At 37.7% G+C, this 17,999-nt stretch overlaps 1 protein-coding gene across 1 annotated transcript in view; it reads left to right on the top strand.

Annotated features, from left to right (window-relative positions):
• The first annotated feature begins 808 nt into the window (after positions 1–808).
• The window catches only part of LOC126807941 (CCN family member 2), an 82,376-nt gene continuing 65,185 nt past the window's right edge, over positions 809–17,999 (top strand). Inside the window, exons 1-2 of the mRNA XM_050532889.2 lie at positions 809–1,027; positions 16,005–16,698. Coding sequence (XP_050388846.1) covers positions 16,570–16,698 — 129 coding nt within the window. The 5' untranslated portion in view covers positions 809–1,027; positions 16,005–16,569. The remainder of the gene's footprint in view (positions 1,028–16,004; positions 16,699–17,999) is intronic.

The raw sequence follows: 17,999 nt of genomic DNA, 5'->3' as shown, positions 1-17,999 counted from the left end.
ACAATGTACATCAAATGGGTTAAATCTGTACATCGGATATGTGTATTTAGCTTGACAATAGACTATGTATCTTCGCCAGTACTATATAGCATACCTTCCTCCATAAAGCAGTGTAAATTAGTAAAAAAACATTTGTTGCATAATACTTTCTCTTTAAATACGCTCCTATTATTTTTGTTTATCTATAACACCCGTCAGATACAGTCTTGAAACAAGTACTGCTGTATCTATTTATTAATTTTTTGACTCGTTACACTCAGTAGAAGGTTTGACAAAGTTTATATAAGCGCCCCCCCCCACCCACTCATCCCAAATGAAAAACGCTGCTACGCCCCTGAGTGCCACAGCCACACAACCACCGTGGTCCGGATAAAATGTAAAGTGGTAATCTATTTGGAAACCAAACACGAAGAGCATCAATAGCGCACAGCTTAATGAACCTTGACATTCGATTAACGCGTCAATGTCGAGAAATAAACATCGGATGGAATGGGTCTTTTTTTTTGTCTTTCTGGATAATCATAAACGATCTTAATAAATCTTTACATGCTGTAAATCGTCAATATACACGACCCTTGTCTTGGAAAAAATACTAGACATGATAGAAACTTTATAATGGAAAACGTGCTCAGATTAATATACAGTTTGACGCAGCGACAGATAGGAACCGAGTTGAGGGAATTTAGCCAATATTCCTGTCGCAAATGATTGGCATCTTTAATCTTTAACGACAACCAACGTTCTAGTGTAAATTAAAGAAGGTTCGCCCGATTTAATTAAGTTTAATATTGAAAGCCGCGGATGTCGCTTAAAAGTAATTTCCCTGACTTGGGAAGACATTGTAAAAGTAGGTTGAAGAGCAGTGGTAAAGAGGACCGAATGTCCTTGTAAATAATTGCACGGAGTGAATTAAGTATTTAACTAGAATTAAACGAAAGACCATCTCCATTAAATTGACGATGTCTCCGAGGAAGTCCAGAATACGAAGCAAGTCTTGTGATGCTAATAACGGATAGCAACCAAACAGGTAAGCTATATATGAACTTTTTAAAACAAAACGAAAAGTAAATAAATGTGTGAAAGAAATTAAGATAGTTTACGAGCAAATATCAAAAAAAGCATTTGAATTAGTAAACGTATATCAACCAAACTGGTAAGCTATATATGAACCTTTTAAAACAAAACGAAAAGTAAATAAATGTGTGAAAGAAATTAAGATAGTTTAAGAGCAAATATTAATTAGCTAGAGAAATATTACCAGCGTTTATTTTTTGTTGCTGTCTGTGCCTACAATTACAGTCTTTCTCGGAAACTTTAATAAGGCAAACTGAAAACTAATTGATTTATCATTTGTTCTGGCTTTGTTTTATTGGGCAGTTGTCCGTCACTGTCTATTATCAGCGCAATACCAGCAAGTGATGTTCAGATTACCACATACTAATCGTCAATAACTGTAAAACGGTCGTACGTAGCATCAGTTTTCGTTTCTGAATACGAAAAGAATTTTACTTTTTCTGTGTACCAAAGCTTGTGAGTATTTTACTGGTAATTGTGCTATAGCGTCATCGACAAAATAAACTTTTACAGCCGAGTTGATATTAAACTAACACAGACTGGAATCTGGTTTTTTGACCACATCAAACCATTAATTTCCACATTGACTCTAAATGTTAATTCTCGTCTCTTGGACCGACTCTAACTTTTCCCAAAATTTCCGTTGGGTTGAACGCTTTCTATCACAGATGAACCAACATGTGGCAACCAGTTGCTCAAAAGCATGTATTGAGGTTCACCATGGAAATCTTGTGATACACAAACTGTAAGTAGAATACTAATAAACATTCAACTGTCCGTCCTACATTTCAGCATAGTAATCCTTCCGCTTCAAAATCATGAATATTCGTTAAAACCTGGCAGAAAATGTTGATTCAAACCCTTTTCGTTGATTTTACAGCAAAAAGTCAACAAAAATCGCTGCGCAAAAGGGTGAAAGGGAAAAGGGAGAGCAAATCTATTAATAACTTTTGCATTATATTCGTGCGTAACCAGATGTAGAAATTAATTGTGTAACCAGACGTAGAAATTAATTTTGTGTCTGAATTGGACCAGATTTTCCAAGTAATTTGTGTGTATACATCAGATTAAGCGTACACTTTGAAATCTTTGGGAAATTGAGCCTTTATTTTTTAAAATCACAATATACCAAGTTAGTCTCGAAAAGATTTAGAATTACCCTCCCCCCTCCCCCTATATATCTATATATATATATATATATATCTCTCTCTCTCTCTCTCTCTCTCATCTTTTAACCCTTATTGTAACGATCACGCTGTGCTCTTAGAATGCCAACGTTATTTACAATATACACAATTACAAGTTGAAAGCGACTGAGATATCGAATATCTGTCATAATACCATTAGAGGAATAAGGGGCGAGTTTCCTTCATTAAAGAAAATATATGTCTACGAACACATACTATTATAAAAGTTTGTTGTATGAGCTACGAGTCTGTAAGATAAAAGCATAAAATAGGAAGAGTATTATGTTTAAAAACAAACTAAAACTGTATCTTCTTAGAAAGGAACATCATCATATTATACAGGCTTGACATCTCTATGTCCAGTTTGAATCTACGGGATCCAAATCTGTTGGGTGCTTCGAATGACGTTGTGGGTAGGTATTATGTTTTCTGTAAATCTGAGATCATAACAAATCTACCTTTTTTTTGGTAGGATTACATAATATTTCATAGGGCGTAGTAAATAGATTGTAAATATAGTTAAGATAGAAGCTCTGTATCCGGTTTGAATCAACGAGTTCTAGAAATGTTGGGTCATATGCCAATCTGATTTAATCCTATTTCGTTTCGTTTTTTAATAGTTCAATATTTCGTTTTACTTAACTTCACAACACTAGGATCTGGAAGAGTTGTTAAAAAGAACAGCCGTTCTAGTTGATGTGAGGAATTAGCCAATGAAACGGTCTGTTACGGCGAGTTCTTGGCGTATTCTGCACGGAACTGTGGGTAAACCCCTAGAAACGTCAACGCTGATTGATTAATCAATGTCTGTCGACACAGTGTCAAAAGCCGCATGTATGACCCCTGACGTGACCTCCAAGTACATCTGGTCAGATCATCATATAGTGTAGGCCATCGAAAATATAAAATAACGAAACGAAATATAGATCTGCATTGTAATCAGATTGGTCATATGGGTTGGTAGGTAGGCATTGCGCTTTCTTTTAATGAGAGATCACGGATAATCTACAATTTTGCTGTTTGATTAACATAATTCAAAGGGCACGGTAACACAATGGTAAATATAGTTTTTAAGGTAAAGGATTATTTGTATCTGCCAGGCTAATTTCTCGTCGGTTATAATCTGTCGGATAACAGCACACGGATGACAAAGGAGCGTCTGGGACGACCTGTCGGACTGTTTAAGTTTTGGTATAAGCGGGTCTTAAGTACTGAAAAGTCGTTGGGTGTTCAAACTCAAAGCTAGATGTTCAAACCGGAATGGATGGCCGAATGGTTAGCACGTGCGCGCTATATCGTGAGATCTGATCAATTCCGCTCAACACCATCGTTTATACCCCCCTTATTTCTGTACGTTATAGACTGACCGTTATATATATATATAAACATGTCATTTTACTTTCATTAGTACGTGGGATTTGACTCTATATGTGTAGTCCTCCTGCACTTACTAATAGAAAGCGTCATCAACCAACAATTAGTCAAAGACACAATATGATCCCAATGACCAAAGTACTACATTTATTATAACTATTACCTTGATGGACGGGGGGTTGTAGTGTCAAGGAGTAGGGTCGTCTGCCTAATTTCGTGGATTTCCAAGTTTTCGGGTTTCCCCTCTGCCAGCTAAAGACTCCATATGGTGTGTTTTTGCATATTTAATGTACTTTCATATTTTTAGATGCCTTTTCAACATTAAATGTTCAATAATACAGATTAATGGATTAGGAATTGTACAGAATAAAATGGTATTCAAATACAATTGACCGCGTGGTATCGTCTCCTGGTCTTTTCCAGGGGTATTTGAAGCAAATCGGCCTAGCATTTGCTATGAGATACTAACTTTTTAAATTATAGAACTTTTAGTGGTTTTCAATTAATTTAAAGGAAGCTCGTGAAAATAACTTTACTCTAAAATGGCCAGTGTATGCTTTGTTGATATGATATTATTCAAAAATTAACTCTTCTCGTTTTCCGGTGAGACAGATTCTTTAAATTTATTTCTCTCAAAACATCAAATATCTTTTCCAAAGAGGATTGACATGAATTAGGTTCTTACTAAATTTAATCAATTTTATATCCCAAGGCTGTTTTAATTTCTCATGTTTAGTAATCAGAAAGCCATCTGCTATCAAGTCTTTTTACAACATAAATCTATTTGGACTAATTAAAGGTGAAATACGAGTGGGAATTCAATTTTATTTTAGACATCCTATTTGGCATTGCAGAGCAATATCACAAGTTTCTGATTAGCAGCAGTTTGTGAGAAATTATCACATTTGTTCACATTTACTAAGCAGCAAAATAAACGTCAGGTTGGTATGTTACTCTGAATAGACACATTGCATAAAACTTGCCAAATGTTTTTATTGTATATTTGTGACCACATCTCCAAATTTACCTGAGCAATAAGGCTCCTTATCACCCAATAATACATTCTACAGTAGATATCGCTTGTGTGATATATTTCATAATCTACTGCGATATATCCTTAGGAGATATCGCTTTACATGAATTTGATTGGTCAGTTGAAAAGGAAATACTTTTTTTTATTTTCAAAGAACAGTTCATTTCTTATTAAAAATAACTTTTTTTTAAATCAAAAATGAACTATTGTTATTCAATTGACCTTGGTGGAAACACTGGGTCAATATAAAGGACCTTGCAATGGTTGAATTGCTGTCAAAAAATGATGTATCACTACGCCGTAATGTTCAGTAAAAGTGAAATCTACAGCAAAGAATTAAATTTATCTATATGTGCATGTAAGAAGGGATTGGGTGATAAATAAAATCTCCTACTCGTCTTTTTTGATATCAAAAAATATCAACACTCGTTGAAAAAGTAAAAAAAAACTCGGCAGAGCCTCGTTTTTTGTTACTTTATAAACTTGTGTTGATAACTTGTGACAGACTTAATGATACATTGGGAACACACGGCGGAAGACCAATCAGTACCGATACAATGCGCCAACGTCTCACTAGAGACAACATCCATTGCCGTAGACCTTACCCAGGACCGATCCTCACCCCTCGCCATCGACGTTAACGGCTACCGTTTGCCCAACAACGTCAGAACTCTAGCGACACCACGGATGATCGCCCCCGAACTGGTAGACCAAGGGTTACCACAAGGCGACAAGACCGCCATGTTGTGGGACAGCACGTGCAGAGCAGAATTCCTTCACACAGTCATCTGAGACAGCACGTCAGACAGAGGGAACACAAAGAAGACCAATCAGTACCGATACAGTGCGCCGACGTCTGACTAGAGAGAACATCCATTGCAGTAGACCTTACCGTGGACTGATCCTCACCCCTCGCCATCGACGTGAACGGCCACAGTTTGCCCAACGACACCAGAACTGCAGCGACACCACGGATGATCGCCCCTGAACTGGTAGACCAAGAGTTACCACAAGGCGACAAGTCCGCCATGTTGTGCGACAGCACGTGCAGAATCCCTTCACACGGGCATCTGGGACAGCACGCCAGACAGTGGGAACACACGGAAGACCAATCAGTACCGATACAGTGCGCTGACGTCTGACTAGAGAGAACATCCATTGCAGTAGACCTTACCGTGGACTGATCCTCACCCCTCGCCATCGACGTGAACGTCACACTAGAACTGGCGACACGGGCAATGGAGAACTGTTCTGTTCACAGATGAGAGTCGGTATTGCGTATCAACTGCAGATGGCAGGACCAGAATTATGCCGTCGTCGTGACAAGCGTTATTCTGACCAATAATGTGTTATGGAACAAGACTCATGGGGAGGTCCAAGCATAATGGTTTGGGGTGGAATCGTCATGAACCAGAGAGTGGGTCCTGTGGTGTTCCATATTCTTGGTCCAGGGAGAGGAAGCGGCATCACAGCAGTGCGCTACATCGATCAAGTCAGACCCCACGTCATACCATTTTCGCACGTCATCGAAACAACGTTTTCCAGCATGACAACGCCCGTGCTCACATCGCCAGAGTAACTCGGGATTTTCTACAGCAGAACGTTGCCAACGTTATGCACGGGCCAGCTATTAGCCCCGACTTAAACCCGATTGAACATCTTTGGGACCAAACACAGCCGATGGATTGCGCCAGGCTTTTCTGAGAGTGTGGTTCCAGATGCCAATGGCGTTCATCAATCGTCTGGTCCACTTCATGTACAGACGCTGCGCTGCTGTTATTGACACTCGCGGTGGACACACCAGATACTGTGTACAGACTCTAAATGTCTTGGAATTGTGATGAATTAATCACTAATGTGTCAACATACCTATGCAGGTTGTGATATGATAAATAGTCATTGACACTTGACAGGCTTTGAGAGTATGTTCACAGATGAAGAACGTATCGCCCCGACAGGACCACTGAGGTGCAAGTGCGACACGCAATAGCACCATACACGTGGGAGGGGTTCACTGTCAAATTTGACAATTCAAGGAAGGGCTGGTGAAAACTGTCTCGTGCTGGTTTATCCTATTCATGTTTGCTTTCCTATCGGTTCTTGCATAAGATTTACTGTTTAGCATATCTTTGCTTTAGTGTGTTACGTTTAATTTGCATTGAGACTTCTTCAACATGATGAACGTCTACGTGCTATTGGCATGCTTCAAATGGGTTCTACACAGCGAGCAGTAGCCAACATGCTTAATATGTCACAGTCTGTGATTAGCAGACTGTGGAACTGGTACCAACAAACACACAATGTTGATGATAGACCTCGTTCAGGTCGTCCTAGAGTCACTACACAAGCCCAGGATCAATATATTCGTACACAGGTCCTGCGAAATCGAGGACAAACGGCCAATCAGCTTTCTGTAAACTTGTACCAAGTTACAGGAATTCGAGATACACCCCAAACGATTAGAAATCGGCTACATGCAGCCCATTTGCATGCGCGACGACCGCATGTTGTTCCCCTATTAACTCGCCAGCACATGGAAAACAGGCGTCAATGGTGTAGGCAGCGTAGAAATTGGGATAACGCCGATGGGCGCGTGTAATGTTCGCAGATGAGTCCAGATTTACTATGGATTTCACCGATAGGCGTGCTCGCGTTTGGAGGCGTGTAAATGAGCGTCATGCTAACGCTAACGCCAGACAGCATGACAGATTTGGGCGTGGGTCTGTTATGGTGTGGGGAGGAATCACGATGACTGGCAGAACGGACTTGCATATTGTTCAAGGAATAGTCACTGGTGTGTACTACCGTGACCACATCCTGACACCGATAGTTCTGCCCTTTGCTCAACGTGCAGGTCGACGTTTCATCTTTCAAGATGATAATGCCCGTGCCCACCGCGCTCGTGTCGTGAATGACTACCTCCAGCATCACCATATTGTCCATATGCCTTGGCCAGCCACGAGTCCTGACCTTTCCCCTATAGAGCATGTCTGGGACATGGTCGGGAGACGTGTTCATCGACGTCAACATCAACCGACAACACTGCAAGAATTGGCCATGGCACTGCAAGGGGAGTGGATCAGATTGCCCCAAATCGTGATTGGACGGTTGATTAGGAGCACTGCCACGACGAATTACTGAATGTCTGAGGATTGGTGAAGCAATTACTCATTATTAAGCTAAAAATCAAAAACGTCCATTTTCACTTTTGACAGTGTATCTCTTTGCGAGTGAAGTGGGGCCGTCAGATAAGCCGCCCATATGAACTGTTTATGTTCATGTGTAGGCAATTGGTCTACCTACCTAGGGTTACCTACTTTGAAGAGTATATTTGTGACTTATTTGTTTGCTTGTCTGCTCGGTGTGTGCAGCTACACTAGGAAATGAAATGAAATGGGGTTTAACGTCCGACTGGGCTAATGAAGACGGGTATACGCCATACAGTGTGCTATGAGGGAAATGTTGCCTGGGCAGCGGCACTATGGCCTACTCTTGTATCGAATTCCAACTGCCAAATGATCTTTTAAGTACATTCAGTGTATACACGGGGCCTCGGGTTTTCACCCCATCCGTCCTGCACCACAGACAAGGGGAAACCACGTCGGAAAATCCCGATGAACTTTCTCGCCCAATGCCGGGATCGAACACCCGACCTCCTGGCTAGTGAGCCAGAGTCTTACCCACTTAGCCACCGTGGCTCCAGCTACACTAGGGCTGAAATTTGGGATATATATGGGCAGCTCGAACCGGGGAGTGACATAGGCATGGTGGTGTTGCACTACCGTTTCCGTTTTCAGAGTTATCCAACTTCGATTGCACGAAGCGTATCGGGGCTCTATTTATGTATCCAGATGATAGTGGTTACCGTTTTTTATCCAGATGGACAAATTGAGAAATGTATGACATTTTTTTAAAAAAAGAAACAAATCTTCAATTAACTAAAGTATGTGCCATTAGTCTAACTGGCCACACAATAACATCAACAATGGCTTTGTTAGAAAGATGATGTTTATAACACCTAATCGACAGATAAGTAAAATATTTGCCGGAATATAAAATCGCCACTTGCACTACAAATTCCTTAACACCACGGCTAACTTTTGTGACAGAATATCTTTCATGTCACAAGCCCATGTGATGAATTTCAGAAAGTTTTTAGAATATAATAATACCTTCTATTATTACCGTGAACAAACTAAAATATGACAACGTAGCTTTGGTGGTACAAAGATGTTTATATCACGGGTAAACATGCCAGTATATTTCTTATATCACCGCACAGTTCCCAGTGTCCGGATTCAATGGCCAGAATAAGCTTAGGTACACTATGCATTTAATAACACGTAACTACCTGTGGTGGCAAAATGATTTTAATTGCACAGAATCAATGACTGGAAATTCTGTCAGTCTGGGAAATTTCATAAAATTTTGACCGTTCATATTTGGGATATACCGAAAATATGAAAGGATCAGATTAAGATAGGTTCGCGTCTCACACAATAACATCGTAACTACCATTGGAGGCACGGAAGTGTACATATCCACTGTCGTATTTCATTAACGTTCTCTGTTGGATTTGTCTATTAGTTATATCACTGAAAAGTTCCTAACACCCTGATTCGCGAATGGTAATGTGAGAATAATTACGTGCACTGTGAAGCTCATTACACTAAAACTAGGTTAAATGGCAAAATGATTTTATTGAATTGAATCAAGGGATGGATAGACTAACAGCCTGCAATAGTTCATAAAATTTATATGTGGAATTTTCAAATTATATAAACAAATAGGGTGGGGTGCAGGTTTATTACGCACACAATATGTCACGAAGATATTTATATCTGCTAAATGCCAGATGACTAAGCCGTCAACATACCAAATTTAACAACTTTCTTTTGGGGTTATGTCACCGCATGTGTCAGAGAAAGCTTTGAAACTGTAAATTATTTTGCTTTAAGTTCATAGAAAACACAACAATTTCACTTGTCAGTAAAGGTGCTTTTTTGTGGTGTACGAGCGTGATTTGCCATTATTTGACATAATATTTACTTCTCGTCCTGTAACTAATACAGAACTATTTCATGGATGAAATCGGTAGTGCCAGATTGTTTGGAAATAAAACTACTGAGAAAATATCCCTATAGGCACTGATCACGACAGGATAATAGTTATGTAGTCTAATTTGGCATCACTTTGAAGACACTTGTACTGCTTTTATGGATGGATGAACGTTTTCGTAACACTGATGTGATTCTATTTTAGAACACAAATGCGAAGTTGCATTTGACCTTTTCCAAACAGCCAGAATCAGTTCGTTGTTAAATGAAATGATCATACATTTGAGAGCAAATAAGCATGCAGCAGAATACCCAATTGTTGTGTTCATAACGCCATGCCCAATGAATTACAGGCAGAATTATTCATGGTTGAATCTTTTTTGGTACTAGATGATTTACAAAGTCTACCATGGATGCAATTCGTGTTTAAATGAGGGCTTTAAAAGGCGAAACGCAAACCTTAATGATGATGGATACGTAGATATTAAAAACCAATTCAGTGTTTAGAGATTTACTATAATGGACGTTAAGCGATTGTGGCTTAATGATGTAGCAGAGAATGGTAAAGTCATGCGGGCGTGTCTTGTTTTTCATTTCTTGTTATATCTGTCTATAATCGGTCTTCTATTATTGACCGTGTTAATGGCACCGTCCAGTTTACTTTTCGTACAATTAACTTCCACTTGAAAAACCACTTTAGTATTTTTCGAAGACCAATTAGAAGTATATTATTATTTCGTTGAATATGTATTTCTGTTATTTGTTCAATTCAACTTGTTCTTGCCCCTCTAAATTCTACTACATATTCGATACGAGTCTAATCTTCTAAATACTCTGTTATTCAGTAATTGTAGTACCATGGGTTGTAGAAAGCGGCAATAACCTCAAAACCGATAGCCACATCCGGCGTATGACCCATCCACTCTTTTCTTACTACATATCTTGGAACAGCCCTTCATCGTCTAGTGTTGCCTCTGCTTGTATTTGTAATTCTTTTAATGGTAAGGACGTATCTTTAAATGTTTCTATGACACCTCACGTTGTGTACAGCCCATGTGATCGTAATGTAGTTTCAAAATAACTTAAACATGCATGTAAGACTTAAATTTTCATTTTGCAAGTTTCAGTTTTGGTATCAAATGTTATATAAATTATCAGTTAGGCATATATTCACATGACAAACCTATAATCAACTCATAGGGCCACCGATTGGTCGTGATATTGTAGGGGTTTGGAACACGCTCGATGTTTAATACTTGGACAATCGAGACTTTGATTATTATCGTAGCGATGGTACTTGAATTCGAGACAATTTTGTTCAAACTTCAAACACTCATAACTTCGCTCAATGTAAGTAATTTGACTGAAATTTTCAACATATCGATTTTTGAACTATTATAGCAAGAACGGCCCGCACTTTATCTAAATCTTATATAATGCATCTTTAAGTAACATGTCGACGAAACGTTAAAAACCAATCCATTCAATTTTAAGATGTATTATAATTATTATGACAGTTTGTTAAATGGGTTTTTATCATTGACAAATAATACATCTTCCTCGTGCCTTAAAATTGATTATATTTTAAATGCTAGACGCCTTGCCTCGTACATTTACCACCAAATGTGTTGACGATGCTGTGAGCTGTAATCCTTTACTTGTCATATTATGAAAATATTCTTAAATGATTTATAGACATCGACCTTCAATAACTCCTTGGTCTTTCCTAAACGTGATTACAATTTAACTCTGGACTCATCGAACCCCACTCAGCTATCTGTTTCAATGCCTCATTGACTGACATCTTGATTGCGTTGTCTGAAATTAAGTTAGTTAATAAAGCTAAGCCCATTCTTCATAATGTCATTTCATCAATAGCTAGAATAAGCAGCAGGCGAGACGTTTATGAATATGGACAAGTTGTCTTTATACGTGTTCGTTATAGGCGGTCAAACAAAAATTCGTTATCTTGGACAAGCTACAAAAAAGTTGGAAAATACTAAATAAGATCTTTATTCCTCCAAATGATTGAGAAAATTAACAGTATAAGAAATCATTATGAAGGTTACTGCAATGATCAGAACTAGTTACTCTTGAATATATTCGGAAACAATACAAAACTGCGGAAATGCACTGCTGTTTTTGTTTGAGGTAACCAGTGTATGTTAATAACATGCCAATTGCCTACACATGAACATAAATAGTTTATATGGGCGGCTTATCCGACGGCCCCATTTCACTCGCAAAGAGATACACTGTCAAAAGTGAAAATGGACGTTTTTGATGCTCCACCAATCCGCAGACATTCAGCAATTCGTCGTGGCATGCTCCTAATCAACCGTCCAATCACGATTTGGGGCAATCTGATACACGCCTTTTGCAGGGCCACGGCCAATTCTTGCTGTGTTGTCGGTTGACGTTGACGTTGACGTCGACGAACACGTCCGAAACATTCTCTATAGGGAAAAGGTCAGGACTCATGGCTGGCCAAGGCATGGAGAAATGGTGAGGCTGGAGGTAGTCATTTACGAAACGAGCGTGGTGGACACTGGCATTATCATCTTGAAAGATGAAACGTCGACCTGCACGTTGAGCAAAGGGCAAAACTATCGGTGCCAGGATAGTACACACCAGTGAACATACTCTTAAAGCATGTCAAGTGTCCATGACTATTTATCATGTCACAACCTGCATAGGTATTGGCATTTCAGTATCTCCTACTTTTTTGAAGGGTATATAATTAAACTTATCGGTTACCTTCAAATCATTCTCAGTGATTACCTCTTTGTCTACCACCACATTGTTTGCAATGATTGTTATCGAATCTTTCAAAATGGTTTATGTTATCGAATCTTTCGAAATGGTTTATGTTATCGAATCATTTTCAATGATTTATATTATCGAATCATTTGCGATGATTCATGTTATCGACCTGTGTGTCATGATCTATGTTATCGAATAGTTCGCATCATTATCGAGTACGTTATCGAATTACTCGCAATGATTTTATGTTATCGAATCGTTTTCAATGATTTATGTTTTCGGATCATTTGCAATGGTTATCTTACGTGTTTCATCATTTTAGCCGTAGATGACCCCGTTACAAATGACAACAAGCGGCTTTTATATTCAGTGAATATGTTTGAGGAGTTGTAAACAATTATATGCATGTTCAATTAATTGGATTTTTAAGGATGAATTAAAAATAGAAAATATTTTAACAATTAAATCCTTATATATTACACCTGCCGTCTAAAATTTAAAATAGAAATTTGAAAGGAATTAAAGTCGGGAAACATGAGATAATTAGTGATTTCTAATGAAAGAGGACACGATGTGAAGTAGTTAAAAGTGACTACAAAATCCAATTTAAAAATTATATCGGCAACATTGAATAGAGAATTTTACTGACTTCCGTTTTGTCCTCAACAAGAGCATCTGGTGTCACAACAGACAATGTATTCTTTTCAACAATACTTGGAGCTTTTCTTTAAAATGCTTTATAAATAACGTCGTAGGTCCATTGTCTCGTTTTACTTATAACGCCCATGCGCTATCATGTTAACGGAGATTTTCCTTATTTAAATAACTGTTGAAAGATATTGTTTAGATAGTTACGAAAACGAGTTATATGCCATCTGGATCTCGATGTGCATGGATAGAAAGTAGTTGTTCGTCTCTAGCAGGTTAGCGTTCTAAAGCAGAAAAAGATGACGTCGTAAAGCAATATAAAGCAATGGTAATAACTTCCTTATACATTGATCGGTTTCAATATTTGAACCAACAATGCTTTTTGATATAAGACTAGTGATGAATGTGCAAAGTCTATAATATATGCCTTTTAGCCTGGAGTATTTTGGCCTTTAAAGCTGTAATAGCCATTTTGAGGATGCAGAGCGCTGTAATTCTTTTATGTTTTCTAATATTGCAATTAGTTATTAATGTGATCAAAGTGATTAACCGAACAGTTGTAGTGATCGTTTTGGAAACGTAGGAAAGGTATGCGTTTACATCTATTTTAGGAATATTAAGAGACCTGCATCAGTGGGCATTTGTTTATGTTTTCTTGCACTGAAATTGATTAATCATGAGTGCGGGCTATTTATATTGAAATTAATTCTTCTTATGAAATAGTCCCGACATGTTTTCTTAGACAAGGTTAAACAAAATCTATTTTAATCCTTCTCTTGAAATGTAATCAGAGCTATATAAATCCCCTTTTACTGAAATGAAAAATGTCATTTTGAGACGGGCATAATTATTAATTGAAAATGATATCTCTGTTGTTACGTCCATCTACTCTTCTTCGTTTACCAACTATCAAGGATTATTTTACGCTCACCGCAATGTGTACACGGTGGACCTAGGTTTTTCATACAATCCGACCGACTAGGCACGCTTTCCTATTCAGCCTCAAAGGCACCACCACTGACTAGTGGAGGGTCTTCTTAAAACATTCTTGTTTCAAAACCCTGATCTGTAAATAATCAGTGAATATAACAACCAACATGCGCCTTAGAAACTGTTATTCAGTATTAACGCGCTTTATAAATGACGATATTATTATTATTATTATTATTCCCAGCGAATGCCAGCATTCCAATTTCGGACTTCCTCGTCGAGAGTTAAGTCGACCCCCCCCCCCCCCCCGGTAATGAGCACACGTAGAACAGACTAAAATAAAATACGGTGTATTAATCCTGTAACAAATGATCGCAGTGTTAGCGAGCAACCCTATTTATAATCAATTTCATATTATTTAGTAAAATAGTAATAAGCGAATTGGTGGTTTCATTATCGTGAGCGAATTCCTGAAAACACAAAAGGCCAAGTTAAACAAAACAGTAAAATGTTTTCTACACCACTTCTCGCCAGATTAGGAAATCCGTGGTGATAGCTACATGTCGTGAATGAGCAACTGTTAATTTGATTGACGAAGATTCAATATTTTCTAATGTCGACATGTTTAACTTCCCTTCAACAGAAGTTGTTTTATTCCTAGTTGAGCAGTTAAGTCGCGGATGCAAATACCGTTTTTCCGTCATCTTTATTCAGCTCACGTTTTAAGACTTTGGCTCATGTATCAACACGGTTTCAGCGCGACTTGAAAACTCAATATCATGCTTTTGTAGCGGTTTAACAAGACCCTAGGTACCGGTGGTAATATCCTGGCAGATTTCCCAATACGTCTTGTAACAACTCATAGAATTCATATAGTTTATCCCATTCTGCGACTAAAAAACTACCATTAAACCTCGAAGAGAATCTATCCTGATCTCCGCTCGCTGTTTAAGTGGACTCGAGAGTTTTCAGATGGAAGTTGGCGGTGATTAAGTCTTTGTGGCGGTTTAAGAATGGATTGACGCGGATTTGATGCCCATTATACCCTTGCCGTCGGAGATCAATGCCTATCATTTAAATATTCAATAAAAGGCCAATCGAAGACTTTATGGGGTTGGTGTGATTCCCAAGAAAGAGGAAATTTATCCTATTGAAATTTCTTTTGCATATGCTCCTCTTTTAAGTGTTTCTGAATGCTTTTTCATCCGCGAAAAGCCGTCAGCAAAACCTAAAAACGGCATCTAATGATTTACCAAGGTCGGTTTATTGGCCCTTGATTCATAAAAGAACGTCTTTGATATTTCATCAGTGAGATGTGAAATAACATGACGGGGTGGATTTAAAGCATGAATAGGCCATAGTCGAGTACAAGACCTTCTTCACTTAAAGGTCATCCCAGGGGAAATCGTTTAATTGGATACACATGCTTGTCCAACGTCGTAAACATAAGCACAGAAATCAGTCTGGGTTCCTCAAACCTGTCCATGATTTCCAGGTTTATGATTTATTTTTTTTTTTGATTTTCTTTTACGGAGACAGTTCCTTGGTACTTACTGCAAATCGAATACATTAGATACAGATCTCGCGACAAGTAGATATCCAGGGGTCGTATGCATGAAAATTATAATTGAAATATTTTAAAGATAAAACTTTTTCATTGGCTGAAAACTCAAATGATTAGCTCTGCTATCTTTTTTACCGAACCGCCATCACTTCGTGACGTCATATAGATCTTGACGTCAAAACCATTTTTTAAAATTCCTTTTCATCTGTTATTTTTTATTATCATTTCTATGATGTTTTAACATTATTTTTCATACGAAAAGAAATAGGGCTAACGAGTTATGAAAATATCAAGATTGTGTAAGTATAATAGTTAATTGTTCATATGTAGCCATTAATTTTCTTTTCTTGCTAACTATGTTTATTCTGTTTTAGATATTAGAAGTAAACCTAGAGCCTTTGACATCGTTTGACGTGAACCCTGTTATTATAATGTGTTTTCTCAATATATAAAAAACCGGAGAAATTAAATTGATTTTTTGGTAATTATAGCATTTAAAAAAATCGAAACGGTTGACGTGTGGATCAATAGGTCAATGCAAACAATTAGTAGGATTTCTAGTTAGTACTGGTTGACAGATATCTGAACAAGGACTGTTTCACAAGTCCAGCTTTTAAAAAAAAACGTATTCATCCCACCCGTTGGCGTAGGAACAGGGTTACGGTAAGGGACTTAGCTGAAATACACATTGAAGAAATTATGAATGGATATTCTTAAGGAATAAAGGTGCAGTACATAGTTTACTTCTACGATACTCTTTATCGGTGGAGTTTGAATACTTTCTGTGAAGAGAAGATCGACATCCTCAGTTCAATTTTGGAATAAATATAGATTTCATATTTTACAAAAGAAGCGTAAAGGAAGAGCAACTATTGTTGACATTTCAAAACTGTTGTGCCAAAATTTAACCTTACAGTACAGTTAATGTGACTTGTGAAGATGGTGTGGATGCTGCTCGTGTGTTATATATTCTGCTTATCTTGTGTTAATTCCGACTTCCACGCACCTTGTTATGGATGTCGTTTGTTTAATATACATCACAGAGAACACCCTGAAGAGAAGGGAAAGGTAAGTCGACTTCAAGTACCAGTCTTCCAGCACACTATCCATTCTTCCAGAATATGGCATGTTCTATGAAACAATTTTACCCTGACATTTTCAAGAATTCCAATTGTCAAGGTTTCGTATGCCAACGTGAACACGAGTCCTTCGTGTTTTCGTTTCACTCGCACGGCTAATGCCGTACCTTGTCCCGCATCATTGCCCCACTGACAATAGAAACCACACCGGAAAATCCCGAGGAACTTTTTCGGCCAACACCGGGTTCCAACCATGAGGCCTCTTGGCTTTTAAGACAGTGGCTTTCTTACTCTTCCTATGTGGCACGCTCTTACCAAAGAGCATATCGGTCTAAAATATTAAAATCAACCAACATATCTACGAATATTGTATTTAAGGTGGTATCCAACTTAGGCCATGTATAACACTTATAATGTTGCTCAATTTAAATATGGAAAATGCTTATTCGCCTTCTGTCGCAGTGTACGCTTAAAAACCACATTCAAACCGAAACTAATGGCCAGTCTTAATTATTATTATTATTATTATTATTATTTATTAAAATATAACTTCTAATAGAAGTAGTTTATATATCGTAGGTGGTATAAACATCGATAAAAAACAACAGATATAATCAGACTCTATTTAATAATGTGGACCTAAATAAATACCCTTTTTAATGTATATTTTTTTTATCATAAACAACAACATCATTATAATATTTATATCATTGGGATTTTAGTGCTATGTCAAGTATCCATGTAACCATATGCGACCCTGGTTGACTTTTGGTTAATTGTAAGTTATTCTAGAATCTTGGCCTTTTATAGATGTATAAAAGTTCAAATAGACATGTATTGGATGATAATACCTTTGGTTGATTGATGGATACTTCTAATATATGCTATAATTTAAAACAATATATTATTTTTAAAATCTCATGGATAAAAAAATTACCCGAAGATTCAGGCGTGTAATGGATTTAGTTTTATCCTGGTTGAAAGCTGGTGTTCTGTTTTAGTTCAGATTTAAATTGTCTTTTTTTCTTTCAAAACTCGAGAAAGAGTAAACCACCAAAGTCCCAGCATCTACGGGACGAAAAATGAAAATAAGTATTTCAGTATTCGACATAGATTGTTGTTAATCAATCTAAAAATTCATGAAATCAGAAATACAAGTTTGTAAATTATAAAGGATTTCCCTCTTTGTAGTATTTTGGTAAAATTATTATCTTCGTGTTTTGGAGTCTAGATTTAACGTTCTTTTCTAGAAACATATTAAATAAAATGTACAGCTCACAATGTCTAACA

The sequence above is a fragment of the Patella vulgata genome, chromosome 1 (assembly GCF_932274485.2).
Source record: "Patella vulgata chromosome 1, xgPatVulg1.2, whole genome shotgun sequence".
Lineage (NCBI taxonomy): Eukaryota > Metazoa > Mollusca > Gastropoda > Patellidae > Patella > Patella vulgata.
Note: the sequence above shows the minus strand (reverse complement) of the source record. Positions and strands in the feature narration are given on the sequence as shown.